The sequence below is a fragment of the Chlamydotis macqueenii genome, chromosome 8 (assembly GCF_036417535.1).
Source record: "Chlamydotis macqueenii isolate bChlMac1 chromosome 8, bChlMac1.mat, whole genome shotgun sequence".
NCBI classification, from domain to species: domain Eukaryota; kingdom Metazoa; phylum Chordata; class Aves; order Otidiformes; family Otididae; genus Chlamydotis; species Chlamydotis macqueenii.
In genome coordinates this window covers 27,622,144-27,644,501 of record NC_141563.1, presented here as the reverse complement: position 1 = coordinate 27,644,501, position 22,358 = coordinate 27,622,144, and the positions used below count along the sequence as shown (strand labels likewise).

The following is a 22,358-nucleotide window of genomic DNA, read 5'->3' as shown; positions in this document are numbered from 1 at the left end:
GTTCAGGCCTATTTTGCACTACTTTGCTGTATGATTAATTTCTGAGAAGGGATAGGGGGATTACTGAAGAGCGTATGCTTGATGACTTGCATCAAAGGCTGCCAGTAGGAGAACTTTAAACAGCTGTGTAGATTTGATTGTATTTTGATAGTGGTTATTGCTATGGTAACTCTGACGGAACAGGTAAAAGGAAAATAAGGGATGGGGCTGAGCTGGGGAAAATAGCGTTGAAAATAGTTTGACTGAGAAAAGATCTTAGAGAATTAACTACTTATACAGTATGCTGTTACTCCAGTGTGGTTAAAGGCTTAGAACTTAGGAGATTTAATATTTGCCAGTTTGGCCCCAAGTAGTAGTATTTAGTGGGAGAAAAGAGATTTTTTTGTTAGAACTGTACCATGGCATTCTTGTCCAGCCTGTGTTCCTGTACAGGTCAGTGTATGGTTGCCACCAAAGTGATGGCTGATACTGCAAAGTGCAAGTTAGAATGAGCTGCCGCCACTGCATTCAGATGCTGCAGAAAACTGTTCAATAATAAATGCTTTACATTCCAGCAGACCAAAGTCACTGTTGATGCACAGTCACTGATTGCAGGAGATGGGAATTACCACAATAATAGACAGGACTATTAGGTATTCTCTTGGTTGGCAGTTTTATAAATAGGTATTTAAACCAAGTTAACCCACACAGAAACATCAATGGTAGGAATCTTAGAATCTATACTTTTATGTGTGTTTGTGTAAGTGATTTAGGTTTTCTATTGCTATCACTATTTATCTGAAATAGGAGATCAGTTGCAAAGTAGTTATGTCTTAACTGAAATCATAGTCCTCTCCAGACCACCAAATTCTAATGTGGAGTGATTTATGATACAGAAGAAGCAGTTGGATTTTAAGAAATCTCTGCTTACCTTGGGATTATTGTGTAAAGTCAGGTAGCAGTCTCTCTCTCTCTTTTTTTTTTTTTTCTTAAAAAAAAAAAAGAGAGAGAAGGAAAGCACAACTCAAGATGGAGTGTTGCATGTCAGAACTTGTAGTTGGCATCTTCATAAAAAGGATGCAAAAAGCTTGCAGGGCCAGTGTTTTGAATGTCAAAATATATATCAGCTACCCTGACTGAAAATAAGTTAATAAATATTGTGGATAAATTTCGCAAATTCGTTGATTTGCTGAGTTAGTCTGAAACCTAGTATTTCGTATTTTGAGGGTGTTTTGTGGTCCCGTTTGTCTTTCCAGCCTGCATTAAGACAGAGTTATATAATGATTTGTGTTTGATTTTTCTACTTCAGTGGAGCAGCGCGACTTCATTGGAGTGGATGACACAGGAAAAAGATTGCTCTTCATGGCTAATGAAGCTGACTTGGATGAAGAACTTGTCATTAAAAGATCCATCCTTCAGAAGTAAGCTTATGGGTCCTTGTAATAGAAACTGTACTTGTAATGGGGGAAAATAACAGTGGACTAGGAGTGATGGTTAAAGACTAAGTAGCATGATTTGGGAAGAAGGAAACCAGCTCTTGCAATGTTCAGGGAGCAGTATTTTGTTATTCATTACATCATTACAACCAGTTGATAGGTTTGTCTGATACTTTTATTGTGAAAATTCCAGGAAAAGAAAAGGAATGGGTGAAAAGGTAACTGTCCTTGAAATGAAGCCAGTGTCGCTATAGTTCAGATACAGTTCAGGTTCAGAGATTCAGAAGTGGTAGACCTATGTCCAGAAATGAAACGCTGGTCTCATTGGCTGAGTCCCAAATGGTTTTACAGAGTATCTGAGAGAGACTCTCAGGATTTCATGATGCTCTTATGCATATAAGGCACAAAACTCAGCTGTCTTTTCAGGCCCAAAATGATTCTTTAGAGAATGTATGTTATATCCACCATTAAACTGCACTGGGGGCTTGCAGGAATTTATTAAGTAGGCCAGACTAGCTGAGCTTCCTGCACAGCATAATTCATGTTCATTAGTAGAAGAAGGAAGGATAGCTTGTTGCTCTTTACGCTCTTCTGTACAATGATTTTAGTTTTCTCAGATACACGTTTTCTGACATGTTTTGTGGAAGGCTCTGCTGGCTCCTTTGAGAGGCCAGGCTTTGTAGTCTGTCCCAGGCTGACAGTTGGACTTTCACCTCCGTGAGATTAGATACCTTTGGGGGCAGCCATCTGAGCTGGGAAATTCATCCACGTAGATATCTGGGGTCTGCTCCCAGATAATCTTCCGTGAAAATGCCTCTGCAGTGTGCAGAGATGCACAGAGATTACACCCTTGTGCATCAAGGATGTTATCTTCCCTTGAACATCCCACTACCAGATGCAAGGGAAGTGCTGTATGCTCATGGAAAGATGCCTCCTCTTCTGCCCACGTTTAAGGATTACCCTAGAAGGAGGATGGTCAAGAGTGAGCCATGTGTTAATGGCTGTGATGGAAAGAGCCTGTCCCAGCATGTTCCCGCTGGTGCTGTCCTGGGTTTTTCTTGGACATGGCAGGGACAAAGCTGCAAGGAAGCTTTCTGTAGATACACAGCAGATGATCTGTATAGTGTAGGAAACTCAGCACTGTTGCATTCTGTGGTTTTGCGCAAACAAAGACTAATAGATCTGTTTTGGGCTAAGGAGGAATATTTTATCTACCATGAGCTATATGGGCTTGTCTTCATGGTTTTCTCCTAGCACTAGCAGGTGGCTATGATATAATGACTTAGAAATTGCTGTAACATGTGTGATCTCAGTTGACCTCTGATTTTACAGGTTCATCTAACCAGAGGATTCTCATTCCTGTTACCCTATAGCTAAATTAATCAAGCTTTATCCTGCAGGCCAAAGTTAGCTTTCAGGAGCACCTGTTCAGTTACATTGTCTTCAGCAGATCGTCTCGAGCATAACTGTTTGTTTGGGATTTGGCAAATGTAGCGTTGGTGATGCACAAATGGGATAAAAATCTGTATGTCTCCCTGTCTTTCTTACATTTCCATAGGCACAGCTATCAAAGCTAATGTAAAGTGTTAACCATCCTCCAAGTAAAGCCCACAGATTACAGGATAGCACAAAGAGCGAAGATCTATGAAGTGTTAAAATAAACAGAAAGAAAAATAAAAGATAAAGATGCTTTGAAGCATCAGGCAAAAGTATTGGGCCAGTATCTACCTGGGTGAGCCTCTGACATCTCAAACTGCCTGCTGTGGATGCTTGTGCACTCTGTTTTACAGCTGCCATCTTGGAGAAGCTCTGAGGGAAACAAAATAGTATATGGAAATGACAAAATATTTTCAAATGAGGCAATTCCAGGGTAGCAACAACTGTGGGAGCTCTAGGAAGACAAAGTGTTGGCAGCTAATGATGTTTTAACCACTGTGTTGTCTAGACCTGCTCAAGCTCTGACTTTCTCATGTGAGAAACAAAAGCAACGCTTAAAACAATCTTTGAAGTATTTTTTTTTTTAATACATCATAGTAAAGCAAGGAGAGGGGAGGAAAAAAAAAAAAGAGCAAGCCCAATCTTGTTTTTCTTCATGGATCACTTGAAGTGACTGACTTTCAGCTACCATGTTGGCTGCTTCTTGATCTCTGGACTTTGTTTTGATGAAATAACAGACTTTGTGGCAAGATGGGAGAATTTCCAGTACACTCATTCATTCCTCTGTAAAATACAATAGACATCTTAAGGGTGTTGCTTTTGTTTGTTTTACTTTTAATGATCCCTTTGAAGGGCTATGGTGGTCTTGTTACATGAACTCTAGAACTCCTTCAGTGCTCATTTTGCTCTTCAGATCCTTTTCTCTTTCTGGTTTTTTTTTTTTTTTTTCTCTCCCTTAAGGAGGGAGGTGGAAGAGGGGACAGGGAGGGAGTGGTGAAAGGAACGGGAAGAGAGAAGATGAACTTTTCTTTAAAGCTAGGAATCTTGTTACTGGTAAAAACCTAGATCCCATACAGAAATGGTTCAAAGGACCTTTGGCTTCCCCTCCTCACAGGAGGGAAGTTGTGTTGACAAAACATCCAAAGCTGTAGAATGCTAATTTAAATCCTTGAAGAAAACCCTTTTTCCTGACCTTTGCCTTCTTCCTATCATTGGATTTCATGCTCTTCACTTTCCTGCCATAAAAGAGCAGCTGGTGGGGAGGGACAGGGGAAAACACACATTCTCCTGAGTACCTGTTGAATATTAAATATTTATTTCCTCTTGACTCAGGCATTTTGGAATAACAGAAGTGTTACATTTCATACATAGTATGAAACATTTTGATAAGATTTCTGAGTTCATGGTGTAACTTGTTATTTTCTTTCTCAATTTGGTTAGGATTTCTTTTCCAGATTTTTTTTATTTGTTTTGGGGTTTTGTGAGTTGTGGATAGCCATTTTGGTTTTGAAAATGCCTCTTCTTGTCACGCCACAGAAAGGAGTCTGTATTTTGCTCCTTAGCTTGCCAGAGCAGACCTGGCAAAGCTTTCTATTCAGCTGTTAAAATTGTCGTCTTTCCTTTTTTTCTTCCCTCCTGTACTGTTAATCACCCTGATGACAAGTCCCACAGGTAGCATCCTCCATCCAGTAAACAAGTGCAAACCAGTATCACATACATCCATCCAGGCACATTTTGGTGTGCATCAGGATGGGCCAGGAGAGAAATTTATTGGTGGTGCCTAGAGAGACTGATACTGCTGGGGAAAGCATTTTCAAGGAAACGGTTCCCCGTTTGGGTAATGAGAGCTTATAAAAAGCCATGAACAGCCTGTGCATGTCATTCACTTTGGCAAATAGCTGCAAGATGAGATACTGGAATGAAAGAAATACAGTTTGGGGAAGTTTCAAAGCCAGCTTAGGGCCCTTTGAAGAGAAAAAAAATAAAGTTATGTGCTCATCCCTGGAGCCTGGTTTTGCCGGTGACATCTCTCTGACTTGCGTCTTGGCAGGATGAAGGAGTGAGGAAATGATGAGAATTCCATAGCTGCCGCCTTTGCTTTCAGAGGGGGCAAAGGTATTTGTTTTCAAAGCATGGTTACAATGGATGGGGAGCTTTTTGCTCCACCTCTGATATTTATGGTCATGCAAAGTGAGACAGTAAAAGACACCTGTTGGAGCAGGTCTAAATTTGGAGCATTTCCTTTTAAGATCTTGTGGGCTGTGTAAGGGTGAGTTCAGCCTTTGTGGGTGTTCTGTCTGCACAGACGCAGGTGCAGAACTTCTCCTAGAGAATATGTTAATAAATCACCGTGACAATTCCAGCTACTTATTACCTCATGTGCTTCAGACAGAAAGGAATACCTCATCTATAAATATATACAGTACTAACTTTAGTAACCTTGAAGTAACAATACAGATCTGTTTTTAAGATATTTTAATAGAAAGAGGGGGATAAAATGGGGGAGTTCTTTCTTCCTTTTCCCCTTGCATCATGAGAGTAAAAATGAATGGTGTAGCATAATTTTAAAAGTCAGCGTTGCCAAGCAGGTAGCTAATGGGAGTTCAGGAATAGCTTTGATACACTTGATTTCCTTTCTGTTGCCTTGGGATATTGCCTTTTTTTTTCCTGCTGATAATTTGTTTTAAATAAGTGAATCATATATAAACACACTGCAACTTCCTTAGTGTTTCTGTTCTCTGAAACTGCCCTCCTTATGAAACTGGCATCTCTGAAATACTCTGCCACTCCTATGGTGGTTCTTTTGCTGGTTTTTTTTTTTCCCTTCTAAAATCTACTTCCATGAGAAAGGCTGGGAGTGACACAGGTATAGACAGATGCTCCACTGTGTAAAGCATTCTAAACTCGATCATGGGCAGATGTCCTCTTCCAGATCCAGTTGTGCTGGTGAAGGTGGCTGCCACTCCCAGCTTGCCCCTAGCTGGATGTATGATTAAGTACTTTGTAAGCCACATGTGCCAAAACGAGTTGCATTACTTTTAACAGATTAAACAGCAGGACTTTGATAACTTGATTCTTTTTACTTTCTGCATCAGGGAGTGCTCCCCACAAGCAGTGCCACTGGTAGGGAAGGGAGAGATGCAATAACCCAGCTCGGTAAGAAAATCTTGAAGAGCAACTCAGGGCAGACCAGGGAGCAAAAAATCTCTGCTGAGCTCAGCTGTCTACAGGGTGAATATCCATGTATTAGCTTTGATGGTATTCCTGTGTTAGGGAAATCGGTAGTTTTGACTATTACCAAACTTTTGTCACTAAGCTTCCTTTGCATTCAAGTGATATTTTGAGGAATGCCATGGAAAGATGTTGGATATTTTTTTTTTCTCTAAAATGTGACTTTAGAGAGTGATGCATAGATCTTCCTGTCTTTCTTGTTAGCCCAGATCTGCTCTTTTCATAAATAAAAATAAAATTTGATTACTAGCATCCAGAAAATGTCAGGTTCTTTTTGGGTCCTGCATCACAAAAGTAGAAATTGTATGTGTTGATTTAGGTAATGATCCTTTTGCAGATGCACAAGCCAGAAAAGAATCTGGTTCCCCTTCCCAAAACTGAATTGGTTTCACAGTACTAGTAGGAATTTAGAAAGTTGTAAAAAGTTATTTTAGCCAGTAAAGCAAGCAAATCTGACTCTGAATCAAAATAGAGGAACTAGATCTATTGAATAAGAGGGTGTGACTTTTACACACTAACTTCTCAGACTATAACCACACTTTTAAAATGTTGCTGTAGCTTTAATCATATTTCTTTACAAAAGAGGATTTTGCTGAATGTTTCAGAAAAAGATATTGGCCTGTGAGTTGTTGTTTGAGCCATGAGTTGTGAGTAGATGTTCTCAAGATACCCTTGGAGGTCTTGCATGCCTGGTTAGAAGTTTCTCAGTCCACTAAGAGTAGCTGCTATAACTAAAAGATGTTAATTTTCTCAAAAGCTTGCCCTTTTTAGTATGCATTTAAACTTTGCTCAAATTGCTGCTCTTTTTCTGTAAATATGCTGGGGATGAGTGTAGCCTTCAACTTGAGAAATTGAATATTTTAAAGTTATATATTGTTTCTTAAATGGGTGTAGCCAAGTACAAGGAAAACATTGTAATTTGATGCTTTTATGTGCTATGCACGTACAATAAACATGAACATATTATCAAAGCAGTTCATGAGACATTTGCTTTATATTTTAACGAACAAACTGCTATTACTGATTTAAATACTGCTGCTTCAACTGGATTTATTGGGTTTTGCTGCTGCCATGTTATTTTATTGATTCAGTGGGGGGGGGGTTGAAAGGAATGTAGAACATATCCAGGTCCTATTTATAAAAGAAAGGTCATGCCATGTCTTGACAGCTTTGTACAGGTAAGAGGTCATGAATCTTAGAATCTGGAATTCTCTATTGAATGTATCTATAGAAATAATTATTGGCAACGGATTAGTTTTATGGCAAGATTCTTGCCAGTGTTATAGTACGCATAAGACTAAAAGCAGAGAGCGTGAGGCTCAGCCTTTGGTTTCTAATCGTCAGTAAATGTATGTTGCATGGACCGTCATTAGTCATTGGTCTGTCTGCCTGCTGCGGTCTCAGACCAGCGCTTAGCCCGTGATTCAGTTTTACATTTCGGAGGTTTTGAAGGAGGAAGAGCTGACTGTGTAGCTTGGACACCCTCGAGTCCATGTGACTTGGTGAATGCAGGGCTTTGGATGAGTCATCAGGTTGGACAACACTGAAGTTGAATCTCACTGTTACTCTAAGCCAGGCCTGGGTCTTGAAAAGATGACAAATGGTCTGTTCCTTTTAGAAAGATGTCTTAATATTTTAATACAGTTGCCACTGTGTATTTTTTAGCAATGCTGTGAGTTAGTTTATTTCGCAGAGTTGATCAGCCATCACTGGTTGTTTTTGTGACATAGTTACCTCAGTTGATCCAGATGTAACCTGTATGATCAAAAAGTTCCTCTGAATGGTCTGGTTGGGGGCAAGACACAGAATGAGCAACTATTTGCTTTTAACATGTTTTCAGCTATAGTGTGTATTCAGTATAGCTGCCTGCTGAAATCTTAGGGTTTCACCTTGTGTCCAGTGATCCCAGAATGACCAGTACGTGACAGAGGGGCATAGACTCCTTATTGTGTGATTGGGATGGGACAGACAGAAAAAAAAGCCAAAGGTCAGAGGAGTTATCCCTGCTTGTGCGAGCGCTGTCAGGCTCTCTCCTACCACATGTCTGCCATGTGTTCCTCATCAGCGGGATGTGGAACTCCATGACGCAGAGCAGACTGGAATGCAGAGTTAGTTAACACCCGCCGTTGGGGAATTTATCAGCCAATGTGGGATATGGGGGGGAGGAAGCAGCCTAGTTTAAAGCAAAGTAAGGGTGAAATGAGGCATGTGACTGTTCCTCTTCAGTTAAAAGGTCTGATTCTGCTTGAGGCTGAGGTCTTGGCTCCTGAGCCCAGCCAGGGCTTGTGGTTCCCTTACTGTTCTGCATTACTGATTTTTTTTTTTCTTTTTTTTTTTTTTTTTTTGGTAATGCTTTAAGTTGTCATGCTTAGCAGAATATTTTTGCAGTGAGCTGGAGGGAAAGAACCTTGGGATTTTTGCAAGAAACCATTCATTTAATTCATTCTAGGAAACCTGGACTTTGAAGAGCCTTTCCTTCATCCTGATCATTGAGATGCCAAATCACTAACTTACAGGGAAACATAAAAGTGATAGCCTCTCTGCTAAAATTAGTTACACTTGGTATCAATTGAACTATAGTTGCGTAATATTTTTAATGCTGATTTATTACACTTCATGGCTACTGTGAACTCCAACCTGGATGATTTACTGTGATATTTAGCACTGCTAAGAATATTGTGAAAGTCAGAATGGCAAGAGTCAGAATATACAATTAGCTGGTTGAAGGTATACGTGTGCCCAAGATCCTTATTGGTTTCAAATTCTACTTTACTCGCAGCAAATATATATCTTTCAAAATGTTTCCATTCATTCAGAATACAATGCTGAATTCCCTCTTGAATAGCTGTTGTGTGGTTCTCCCCAAACAGCATTGTGCTGGCAGTTTCTGGAATTACACAGGAAATGAAGAGCATAGCAAACTTTCCTTTCTCTTGCTAAGACACGCTCCCCGGGAGTTCTTCCAGTAGATTGAGTAAATAGCAGAGATCTATTTCTAAGGGCAGCATGTCTTCTACGTTTCTGCTTTGAGAAATCCTGATTTCTGCTGGCTTAAAATCCTTCCTTTCTTCATCAAATGTATTTACACCATTTCCCCAGCTAGAGAAGATTAGATAGAGATTCCTTTTACTTCATATATATTTTAGAAATGTATTATAGTCACCAAATATGAAATACTCTGTTAGGATTTAAGAGGAGATAGTTATTATACCTTGATGTGTGAACTGGCAATGCAGAATGCTGTATCATGCACAATTTCTGATTCAAAGTGTAGCTTAGATGTACCTGCATACCTGCATATTGGCCAGCAACAGCTGTTGGTATTACTTGCATCAATCATCTTGAAAAAAACATGTTAGGGGTGGTATTCATAATTCAGGCTAGTGGAAGCTCAAGATTTTGAAAAAAGTGAGTCAGTCAATACAGAGAGATTTTAGAAGGAAATAATTTAGGACTTTCAGGCAGAAAAAATTTGGCTGATGGACTTTAATTAAACTCCGAGGATCAGAAGCAAACCAGTAAGAAAGCAAGGGAAATTCAAGTTAAAGCCCAACTTCTAGTTTTTCTGCATATAAGTCCTCCAGCAGCTGGTGATATTTGCAAGAGCACAAGAGACTGTCTTTCAGAATTCCCTTTGATTGTTTTTTTCGCTTTGCTTTATTATTCCCAAAGTGTGGCATTAAATATTTCAGAGGCCATGTGTGTCCCTAACTTCTCTGTCCCATCTCCATGGTACATGTGTTCATACATGTATGCATGTATGTGTGATGCATAGCTTTGTTCCGTAATGTATAGGTACAACATTTGTAGAACTAGGTATTTTGTTGTTGTTGTTGTTTGTTTTGTTTTTTTTTTTTCTCCCAAATGAGCTACAGCGTTTCTGAAAATACATCTGAAATTCCCAATCCTGTGACTTTGAGTCTTAGCTAGGTAGAGTAGTAATAACAGAATCACAGCCAGCGGTGCCATAAATTTCAACTAAAGTATTGGGAAGGAAGGCTGAATTCTGTTTGTACTGTTGTTAGAGATATTTATGCAGGGCAGGTCTTTCAGCAAGTGTGATTATTTTCAGAGAGGCCCTCTCTCCATTCTTGCATTAGAATGTGCTAGGGGTGTACGCGGGGACCGGCACCTGACAAACAGCAGCCAGACAGAAGGAATAAAATCCCTTGGGAATGAGGCTTCTCTTTATGGCCGTTTTTCACTTCTAAGGCCACTTGAAAAATATTGTTCTTCAGGTAGATCGCCTTCCTAGATCCCTGGGTTAGCATTTGGGTGCCTGCCATTTTCCCAGACCAAGGAGCTACTGAAGACTTAAGCTTTTCAAGTAGGAAAGTATGCAAGCACATATTTTGCAGCACCAGACGCTATTGAAAGAATAATGGACCCTTCCCACATTCAACTCCATTCTTCTTGCACTCGCTCCCAGACCTCTGGAGCCACTGTGCTAGCAAATGATTACATTCTGTTTCTCTTCCGTAACTCTTCCTAAACAAAATGTTAATTGAGACGTTGATTTATACAACGTAGATTCCTTTGTTAAGTCAGTGTAGTTAAAAGTAGCCTCTGGCTATTGAGGGGATAGATCAGTGAGACAAATTGGTGCTTGCTGGTATGTTTTTCTATATCTTACCCTTTGAAAAAATAGTATGTATTTCAGATTTGAGGAATATGTTCTCGCGTGTGTTTGTTTTAGATGTACCCTGTGATAGTGTAGCTCTAGAATGCAGGATGCTGTGTTCTCCGATTTAGGTTATTATATGAAGGAAGCAACCTGAAAAACAGTAGACTTAAGCATTTTTTTTTTGCTATGCCCTTGATGTTTGTCAACTGAAAAGAAGAGGGTTATGATACTAGGGATGTTATATAGATTCCAGGCTTTCATATGTGACAGGAATAAAAAATGACCTCATGCCTGGGGTAAAAAATGACTTCTCATGTTGTGGACAACTGTTGACTTAAAGGGTTTGCAGAAAAGTTGTCTGACCTTACTTCTCAGTAATCTATTCTTGTCTTTGGAAAAAAAAATAGAAAGATTAATCTGTTTTATTGTTGTAGAGAACGATTAAAATAAGCAACCTTTGTATTTGGAGAGTAAGAGTTCTCTTGGTCTACAGGTGATCTGATGCTGAAAAGGGTAAAAGTTAATGTGTGAATTGATGTGCTATCACCTGTTTGCATTAAGCATGTCTTGTAATTAATATACAAAGAGATCTCGGTTTTCTCTACTTGGTTTTGTGGCCACTTATTATTTGTCTCTCACACTTTCTTCACTTCTTAAAATGAACGCAATATTACTTTCCTGTCTCACAGGGGCATAACTCATGAATGTTTGTCAGTACTGCAAATGTAAAATGCTGCTCTGAGTACAGGGTATTAAGTGTTGGCTTTCCTACATTTAGAATCAGAATAGTTCTTGTTAAAATGACCTGCAGGAAGCAGCTGATGCAACACTGCATACAGCATGAGCTGCAGATCATATTTAAACCTAGATTTTCACTTTCAGCACTTGCATTTCTGCATGTGGTATGCCAGTAGTATTTAAATGTATTACTGTATAGTTTATTGTGTGTTACATTGTTATGCACTGCTATTCTTATCACTCCGCTGTCTCTAATTTCCTTTCAGTATACTCATTCTCCAGTTTTTCTGACAAAAGCACTGGACATACAGTGAAAAATGAAGTATGTTTTCTTTTGCCTTAACAAGTCACTACGCCTGAGCGTACACGATCAAATTTTTTGATAGGTGGTTCCTTGCGTGTGCATGAACTGGTTTTACAAATGCTGGCTTGAGTCTGGCACAGCTCGTAGCAGTGCACCTGAGCTAACATGGGGGTGGCTGTACGGCTGCCAGGGCCGGGCTGGGCTGGCAGCGGCGTAGCTGGGCGGGCAGAGCAGCTCCTGCGGCGAGGGCTCAGCGCACACCGTGGAGGTACCGGGACTCTGAAGGAGCCAGTTCTGTCTGGTGCAGAAATGGTACTATAATCTGGGCTTTCTCGAATCTGTATTACTTTGGATAAAGGGAAAAAAGTGATGTTTGTCTTTCATTAATACTTGCATTTGTTTGTTGCTCTCCACTTCCAGTTTGGCCACCTGATGGCAGCTTTTAAATTCTGAAATAAGAATTGTAGTTTTTTTATCCATATGTACAGCTTTGGTCAGCACTTTCAGGTTCCACCAAAATATAAATATCAAACAAGAGTTAATCTTTTATAGTTCTTCAAATATCTTACTTTTCACAGTAGAAAAGTAATTCCCTTCCTGTGGACGGTGAGCCCTCTGCAGACTAATAATAATTGCTTTCATTTCTCCTAAACATTACAAAAGCATGACAACTATTTTTCACAAGTGATCTGCTGTAAAACATTATCTGAATTGATTTGGGCTGCTGCGTGCAATCTGCTTCTTCACTTTTTAAATGACAATTTTATCCATAAACAGCAAGTGTTAATGTTTCCTGAAAGATGGGTTATAGTCATAAAACAAGGTGATAGTACCCTGCTAAATAGTGGCCTCATAGAGCTCCTGTGCATAAATAAAGACATAATGAACCTGTAAGTCAAGAATGCTGTGAACAGCAGAAATGCCAGACACCAGAGCTGAAGCACAGCTGAGTAACCTGCCGCAAAGAAGTCTATCGCTTTACCTCTTCATTCATTTCTGTGTTTTTAAGTTGTAAATGATTGATTCACCATCTTGAAGGCAGTGGATGCATATGAACTTGTACATATGAGAAAGGTGTGTGGGTGCAAGGATATGAATTTGTGCATCTCTAAGAAAGGAGTCTAGTACTGAGCATGAGTCTTTGAGTGAGAGCTCATAGCAGACAGCAGCACAATAATTTAAAGACTAGTTTTGCTTTGACACTCTTTCTGGCCTTTGACTTCTTTATTTTCCTAAATGAAAACATGTTGTGTCCACAGTGGAGATGACTCATAGGTTCCATTCAGGACTTCTGGAAGGTTTCAGTCTTTTATCTGCCATGTACCTGCGTATCTAGTGCTGATCTCTGCTCCTCCTACAATAAGAAAACTGGCCCTAAGTGTTAATTCAAGTCTCAGTGGAAGTATCTAGAGTCTTGGATGTCTTAGGATACTGCTGTTTCCTCAGGTTTCTAGATGTGCTGACCGGTAGCTGGTGAGTCTTTTTCATCATTGGTCAGTGCCTGAAAAGTTATTGTATGAAGAAGAGGTAAAAGCTGGACTGAGCTGTTCAGAATCAAAATGGTTGACATGAACGGGGATTATGGGAGGGTATACTGCACTGTAGTGACTTGAGGCCACAGCCAGTTGGGTGGTATGCAGTGGAGAGTCAAGGACAACTGCAGTGTATGCAAGTGAAAGATGTTGGGGACATATTCTTGCAAAGGCTGATCTGATCTGTACGTTTACTGGTCAAAATTGTTGGTCCCTGCTTGCTGTAGGCTGGGTAGAACATGGGTATAGAGAATTAGATAAAGTTATAAGGAAGAGAAAAATGGATGAGCCTTGGAAGCGTTCCAGGCAGGTATGCCCTGACTTGAACTTGGACATAGCGGTCTTCCAGTACCTCAAGGGGGCCTACAAGAAAGATGGGGAGAGGCTGTTTAGTAGGGCCTGTTGCGATAGGATGAGAGGTAATGGTTTTAAAATAGAGGGGGGTAGATTTAGATTAGAAATTAGGAAAAAACTTTTTACGATGCGAGTTATAGAACACTGGAACAGGTTGCCCAGAAAGGTGGTACAGGCCCCATCTCTGGAAACGTTCAAGGCCAGGCTGGATGAGGCTCTGAGCAACCTGACCTAGTCAGGGATGTCCCTGCTCCTTGCAGGGGGGTTGGACTAGATGACCTTTGAAGGTCCCTTCCAACCCTAACCATTCTATGATTCTATGATTGTCTCTAAAAGTGAATAATATTGTCTTATTTACACTCACCGTTAAATACTTATTCCCAAAGTTCTGGGATGTTTTGGCTTTTAAATCTGAGATGAGGAAGGACAAGCAGACAAAGTCTGTATTAATGTGGATCAAAACACAGTGGAAAAAAAGTGTATGAGAACCCATTCTTAGTAGTCCTGTTGGTTACCTTAAGCAAAAATGTCCCCCTCGCTGCCACTGTGTCCTGAAGAGAATGCTGTGCTCACATCTCTGAGGAAGTAACTTTGTCATTCAGTTGCATAGTAAGACACAAAATTGAGACTAACAGTTATCAAAAAATAAGCAAGTGCTCTGCTGTTACTTGATCATTTTGTGCTGACTTGCTAAGCTGAGATTTTCACCAGTTACATTTTTTATGCTGAGTACTGTTTATTAATGTCATTATTTCATTGCTGAATGACAGCATGTTTTTATGCATTGCTGTCGCTTCTAGCTTTGTTTCCAAAGGAGAGGTGATTCTCCTTGCCAGAAATAGAACTGGTGTGCTATATGGTTTATACGTCCAGAAATTCCTTCAGGGCTTCAGTTTGTATTTGATTTTTGGCTAGTTTGCAAGAATATATGATCCAATCATGTTTTTAATTGAAAACATACACAGTTTGTGTATATTCAAAAAGGATCATTTGCATGTAAGGAAGAGACCATGAAAGTGTGTTTGAGAATTCTTATCTGCATCTGGGCATAGGAAAAGTTTAGGAAACAATTTTGTGTGTGTCCATTGTGTTTTTGTTTCTTTTTAATCAATGTACGTCAGAGGTTCAAATACAAATAAAGCATGCTATGCAGGCTAATTAAATCAATGCCTCTGTGGAAGAATTTAGTTTCTGGAATTGCTCTTGTAAATCTGAGATGTAAACAAAAACCTAGTTATTTTTATATCGTTTCCCTTTGCCTCATGTACGTGATTCTGGAAGTTGGAGAATTATATGTTTGTGCCTCTTTTTATAGCAGAATATTTGCGCGGCTGAATTTTTATTGAAGCATAATTCCTGGTTTCCTTAAAGCTGAGCAAGGCTACTGTACAGTGGGAACGCACATTAATTTCAGTTGCTGTGAAAGGCTGTTCATTTTAAAGCTGTCAAAGCAGCAAATTGTCCTCAAGTGTTTCTTCATTAAGAGTTGCTTGCCGCTTTTGTAGAAACGGCTCCGTCGGCCACCAAAACTAAATTGGGAGCTTTTCCTGAAAGAAGGGTGTGCAAAGAACAGCATTTAGGCTATGAAATCTTACTGTCCCTCCTTCTCCTGCCCCTCCATACCTGGGCATGATGCAGGCACCATTGCATTTTATTCTGTTTCATTTCAGCTGTGTGTGGAGATGAGCAGTCTCCAGAGGCTCTGTTTATCTGAGGTTGCCTTTAGTTTGTTCTTTCCTGGTTGGTTTGTAGCTTCCTCATAGACTATGAGCAAATTGTGTTGGTTCTGTTAAAATGTAGGACACAAAGATACTACCTGTCTTAAAAGTTTAGAGTCTAAACGGACTGTACGATTATGGATATGGCCCTTGCTCCCATTAAACGTGACACTTCAGCTTTTCAAAATAAACCTATTTTCTAGTGAATTCCAGTATAATCTACTGTTTGTGAGGAGTGGAGATGACTTGGTGTGAGTAATCAGACCCGCTTCTTCTGTTGAAGTGCAAAAACTCCCTTTTATTTTTAATAGCAGATTATTTTGAGAGCAGAGCCTAGAAGCATGGGAATTTTAGAAGTAAACTTTTTTTTTTAAGGCTTCCTGTTCATTTTGGTGGTGCTTATTGGTTCTTACCTTTCTCTGATTTTATTTTATTTTTTTCTTTTAACTGTTCTCCACAAAAGCAACCCCTGTAGACCTGGCTCTTTTTTATATCACTAATATAGTCTAGAGGGTTAGCACAGGTCTTTATAGTTACAGATTGTTTCTAATACATTTTTTTCTTTATAAACTAAGGGCAGGACTGTACACGAAATATCTGTTACTGTATTTGTGCTTTGTACTCATGTACTTGTTGACTGTTTTACAAGCCAGTAACGTAGTAGCCACAGGCTAGGAAGCTTGCCCAGAAATCTGACATATTTAATTAGTGCTAGTAAACAAGCAGAGTTTCAAATTTAATTTTTCCTTCTTTAATTCCTATAAACCTCAAGCCATTTAAAACTTAATTTTGACACTAGTTTCGTTTATGCAGTTGGGTCGTACTGAAACAGGCCACAACCACAGATGGAATAGTCCCAGTCTCTTCCAAGCAAGAAGGGAATAGAAGTTGTTTTGTTTTAATGGTATTTGAGGTTGCCATAAAACTGTAAATGATAATCTTCAGGTTGTCCACTACCCATTTTATTTTTTTTTCTGTTAGGCTAAGTGTTTCAAGATGAGGTAATTGTCCTACCATGGATTTAGCCTTGTGAAGAGAAAGGATTGGATTTGTTGCCATTCTGGTGTTTGGACAGAGCTATTCTAAGAGCAAATTACGGAGGTATCTGAACTCTTATTACTTGCCATAGCCAGTTTATTGCTTCTGGGTTGTGAGGTTTAACTCATTACCCCAGGTGGCATAAACAACAGAGGCTCGGTTGCTGTCTTTTCTCTTACTTTTCAATGCCAGCTTGTGATCAGTGGTGAAAATGGTTCTCCACTACTGCTTTCGCTGAAAGTCTAGATTAATGACGCTTCTCCTGTCTGTTTCATTGCTGAAGCCACACCGCCTCCAGACAAGTAGTGTGCTGTTGTCTCCTTCTTACAGCAATAAAATACCTGCTAATTTTGGCCAAAAACTGGACTTTGTAACTGCAGCTGCTTAAAAAAAAAAAAACCAAACTTAAAATAGTATTTAAATAAAAAAAAATACACAGACAAGCAGTGTCTTATTAGCTGTACAGACAGCTTTTCCTTCAGGAATGCATTTTTGGGTTGGTTTTGATTTTTTTAAATGAGCAGGGACTGTCTCCTACTTAGTATAAAGGCAGCTCCCACTTACTGTATGAAGTGGGCTGTGTGGAACAGCGCTCTTGCTTGTGTGAAGTTTCTCAATCAGCAGTAACCATCCCAGAGATGGGTTAAGCTAACCTACTGCTCAAAGGACTGGCTCACTGCATTGAATTTGCCAGGATTTTCTTCTGTCCTCTGCAATATTCTAATTGCCATATTATCACTGTTCAAAAGGAGTGAAGTTCCTCTGGCCCAACCTTAAGCTGTTATTCAGGCCCTAGTAATGGGTGAATGATGAGAAGGATTTTTGGAAATCCAGCTCTGTTTTCAGTGCAGTGTACTTTTTTGTTCAGTTTGGCTTAATGCTGTAGTGCTCCAACTGTAGCATCCTCCTGAAAGCATCGTAGGTGTAAGATCAGTTTCTTATAGTAATATGAAGCAGCAGCTTCTGTTACAGTTATTAACAAATCTGGAAATTTTAAATCATGAGTAATCTGGTGTAACCAGAAACAAATCCAGTGTGGTTGTAACCACTGTAATTACTGTTTAAAAAATGCAAATTTGGACTTCGGGTGGATATTAAGCTCTCCTTGTGGTAATGATAGATTTTTCTGTGTCTTTTTTCCTTTTTTTTTTTTTTTTAATTTTATTTTCCTGATACTTATGTTCATCATCCCATGCTACTTTCAATGGTGTTTTGTAAAATGTCAGTTAGCTATTAAAAGAATTAATCATAAAGTTCTTTTCAGTTGAAAAGATGAGAGATGTCTGCAAGTGACTTCAGTTTGACTTCAATTCTCCTTTGGTTTTAAATTCTGCTGTCAGTCTGCAAAAAGTATGCTATATTTCCTAATTTTAAGACTTTGTTTTAATGAAGTTCTTACTTGATACTATCAAAATATTAGCTGATAAATTAAATAGTACAAGTTAATTTAAACTGGAAAAGAACACAAGTATCTATTTCTTGTGTGATGCTCCTATCACTTGGGGTATTTCTTCACTGCAGAATCAGGCTGTACTCTAATGCTAATAATCTCTTGAGCCATGACAGCTCTCTGTGTCCTGAAATCTGGTGGGTTGATGTTGCCCCAAATCCAGACTAGCATGTTTCTGAGAATGTATCTGAACACATGGGCTGAGTCACAACTTCAGACTAGCTAAGTCGGGAAACCCCTCTGTTTTTCTGTAGGGAAGCAGGATTCATAAAGTCTGACTGCTGATGCCGTAGTGTAGTTTCCCTTAAAAGGTATTTTTCTTCTATGTACCCATTCAGCGTTGCCGAGATGTGGAGCAGCCTGTGTCCTGGCTGTCCCAGCCAGGCTCCCTCTGCAGTGGCAGCAGAGCCAGTTTCTGTGCCCACTTTAATTTCTGCCCGAGATAAAGTTGTTTTCATTAATTGATTAAATATTTGACAATTACAGTTGTTGGGGTCTTGTCAGGTTTAAGTGTGTTTACTGTGTTGCCAAATGCTAAAGTGTCCAGGTTTCAGTGAAGTTGCGATGTGAATAGGTACAACTGTAAAACCTTAATTGTGAATCAAAAGTGAGGCAGAAGCAGTAGACTGTTCCAGGGGGAAATCAAAAGGAAACAGGTCAAAGCACCAGCTGAGGAAGCTACAGACTCTCCAGCAGCAGGAGCTAAGTATAATTCACTTACTATAGATGAAGGAAATAAATATTGCCAGATTTACTGCAGAGGACACCCTACATGGGCTGGATTTGGGTAGATTTTGGTAATTTAAACTGTAACACTTGAATTTTTCCCATCTTTGGATCCAAAACTTGTGTCTTCTTGCTTTCTAGACTGTAAGTGCTGGGGTAAGCCAGATGCTACTTTGTCTAACCTACAACGTTTATTGCTCTTTTCTTTCTTCTGTTCTCTCCGTCTGTTCTTCCTTTTAACCCTCATGACATGTTTTCAGATTCTTGTCAGGTTGTTTCCCAGTCCCATTAAATTTAACTGTTTTGAAGGCAAATATCTTCTAAGGAAAGACAAACATGCACCTTCCATCATAACGGCCCAAGCGAAGACCCTAGCAAAGTAAAGTAAGAGATTGGGTATGGCCTATGCACAGTAACAGGTTTAAAGAGGAATTTTTAATTTTAATAAACTGATGGTGCAGAAGTAGGTGGTTTTCATGAAGCACCTGTAAGGCTACTCGCATTGGGAAATCCAAGCCCCTGTGTGTTAGCAGTCTGAAGGCATGTGATTACCTTAAATCTCAAAATTTGCAGATCGTAGATTTTAAGTTCTAGCCACTAGTAAAACCCACCTCACCTGAGAGGCAGAGAAGGTCTTTGTAGCCTTACTGAGCGAGGCTGTGATCAGCCAGTCACGCTGCCGAGTGCTATTCTGTTCGCCTTTGAGTCTAGGCCACAGACATAAAGAAATCGTGGCAGCCTTGCTGTGTTTAAGCTATATATTGCTAGTGACCTACAGCTTTGACCTAGTCTTCAGTTTCACTGTTTCCCATGCATTTACTGTAATTATTTTATTTAAGAAAATATATCATATGGCTGCTACTTAGCCCTTTGGGAACTGGCATAGGAGGGATCAGCAGGAGCTGCCGTTCTTCAGTAGTCTCTGTGCAATCCTCCAGCTTCAGTTGTTTGCTTAAAACTTAGTCCTCTTTTGTGTTGTCATCCTTTTAGACCTCGTGATTTTAGGGAACAGTTACTTACTAAGGTGAATTTCCATGAAGCAGGAAGCAAATGAGTGGGAAATTGGAAATGATTAGGGTTGCCAGGTGCAGACTTCTATTTTTCTTTTCCCCTTCTTTAGCAAAGAAAGCATTTCACAAAGCTTGATTAAATCTCTTAAATCACAATTTAGCCCAGCATAAGAAAAATAAGCTCAAATACCAGATCTGAACCAAGTGACTAAGCCATGTCCCGTTGTGTTGGAATTGAATTGGTTGTAGTGCACAATAATCTACTTTATTGTCATCCTGGCCTTAACTGTAGCATAAGATGATTACTTTGAATGTGTATAATAATAAGGCTTACACTCTGTATATACTGCTTTAAATATTTTGGCAGACCATAGAAAGAACCTTTACGTGCGAGGCTTGATTAATCCTTTTCCTCTGTGTATAGAACAAGTAGCTGCCAGAGCTCAAGGGTAAAACCTATTAATAATGTCTCTGGCAGTTCCCACCCTCCTTTGCAGTGTATTCTCTTCTGTTCACACCAAGCTCGGGACTTCTTATCATCTTAGTCTCTCTCTTTTGCTTTCCCAGTTTCTACCTAGCAATCAGGATCTTCTAGCAAACTTGAATCTAATATAAAGCTATCTAGTATAAAAGTGTCTGGTATAAAATATTTGCATGAACTGTGTTTTTTCCAGTGACAGAGAAAGAGAAAAGGGGCAGGAGCTTTGTGGGGAGCCCGGCCCCTGTGTTATTTTAGCACTCAGTATGGCAGAGAAAGACACTTAGAACAAAGTTTACAGAAATGCTTTTCCCAGCAGCTGTGTCTGGCATGCTCCCAGTGGGGTGCACATGCATCCAGCGACATGGCCATGCACGCCATGGAAATGCTCCTCAGACTTGGGGTGGGTGAGGAATTACAGTTCTCATTTTCATACTGAGAAGCTGAAGCGAGGTGAAGAAAAACACTTTGCATAAGGTAATGGGATGAGTTGGCCATGCAGTCATCAGCCTTCTTGCTGTTCAGCATCAAAGTCAAAAGAGATGTTAACGTTAAAGCACAGTGTTGGTTTTGAGATAATAACTTTTTCTACCGGACGTCACGTTGGCTTCTTGTAAGCCATTACTGACCTTGAACAAACGTTAATCATGAGTTCTGACTGCTAACCTATATTCTTTATACTACAGAATATGATTTAATCTTTGGCTTTCAATGAGACTTGTTCCTTTACCAAAAAGTTTTCAGCATGTTTTTGTCAGAAGTAGGTTCATAGTTTGTATTACAGTCTCATGGGTATATTAATAATATAATACAACAAAGAAAAATGGCACGCGGTGAAGGTTTTAAATGAAAAATATTTATTATTCAGAAGACTTTCAGGCAACTTGGGTCACTAGATCAGTAAAACATTTTCATTTGGAAAGCACTTCCCATTCCTGATGCAGTGTCTCTTTAGGAGCTGGGGCTTGCGAGGACGGCTGGGTGGGTCGTTACCAGAGAACCTGCAACTGTGGCCTGTCCTCCCTTGCCAGGTCCTCAAGGGACCCAAGCGCATCTTGCCCTCCCGTCTCTGTAAATGAGGTTGTTACAAAACTCGAGGAAGGGAAGCAGTGAAGTGGGGTGTCTCTGAGCTGGGAAGCGGAGGCCAGGGTCACCTGGGGCCCACACACACGCGGGAAGGCACCTGGTAGTAGCCTACGCCATCTTGAAATCTTGGGTGATCGCTTTTCCGTGCCCCTTTCCTCTCTGCGCTGGCTCTCTCCCATCACTGAGGTGCTCCTCCTAGCCAGAACGAAACCGGTTGTTCCACCCCAGCAGCAGCACCCTCTCATCACACTCCGCTCCCCCTCCTCCGAAGCCAGGCGGAAGGGGGGCGCTGGGCAGAGCAGGCCCCGCGGGTGGGGGGGTCCCCGCCTGCGCCGCCACCGCTGCCGCGGTTCAGCCCGGAGGGGGCAGCATTTCACTGGTGGGCACGGCGGGGACCTCGCTGGGCTCGGGCTTCGGCCAAAAGCAGTGTTTAAAAAAAAAAAAAAAAAAAAAAAAAAAAATTAAGGTCATAAGGTGTCTGGGATTTTTGAAGAGCCAACGTAACAGTGGTCTTTTATTATTAGTGAGTTTACAGCCAAGAGCTGTCCCGTAAATGAGCAATGCGATTGAGGGATTTTTTTTTTTTTTTTTTTTTTTCTTCCTTTAAAAGTAGGAATGCTTGAGACATTAAAGGTGGTCTGGCAGCTCTCACTGTGAGACTTCTCTTAGTGTTGGTCTGTACACTGGCTTTCTGTCAACACGAGAGCAGAACCTCGGTGCAGACAGCCGGGGTCAGCGCTGCGTGTTTGAACTGGACGGCACGCTGTTCCGCGCAAGAACACAGCAAATAGTGTGGGGATAGGAAAAATGCGGGACACTGTTTGACTACGTGAGCTATACACGATTAATTAGAAAATAAATGAGTGTGGAATGCATAGTTTGCACTTAGCATGCTGGTATTTCTTTACTTATTTTGGAGGGATGGGGAGGAAGATGAGCTAATACCCCCTAAGCCCACGGTGGATGTAATTCAGATATCGGTTCAGGAGCCAGGTTAATAGCAGGTATGATTGGATTTTTATTGTGTCATTGCTCGGATTAGTGTTAGACTACGGACAGCCTCAGGTCCTTGAGCGTATTTAAAGACCTTCATGTTTTCCGTCAACAGCTGCATGAAGTTAAAGGGAAAGAGGCCATGGGATTTCTCTTTCTCAGCTAGTTTATTTGTGAGGTGGTGAGGTTAATGTGGCAATATCCCATGCTTAGTAGAGAAGCTT

General features: G+C 40.3%; 1 protein-coding gene across 4 annotated transcripts in view; it reads left to right on the top strand.

Annotated features, from left to right (window-relative positions):
* The window catches only part of EIF2B3 (eukaryotic translation initiation factor 2B subunit gamma), a 99,823-nt gene that overhangs the window by 24,669 nt on the left and 52,796 nt on the right, over positions 1 to 22,358 (top strand). For all 4 annotated transcript variants that reach the window (XR_015259144.1, XM_086752944.1, XM_086752945.1 and 1 more), the window contains exon 5: positions 1,289 to 1,400. Coding sequence is in view for 3 of the 4 variants with exons in the window: in XM_086752944.1 (XP_086609070.1) it covers positions 1,289 to 1,400 (112 nt within the window). In the remaining variant the exon portion in view is untranslated. The remainder of the gene's footprint in view (positions 1 to 1,288; positions 1,401 to 22,358) is intronic.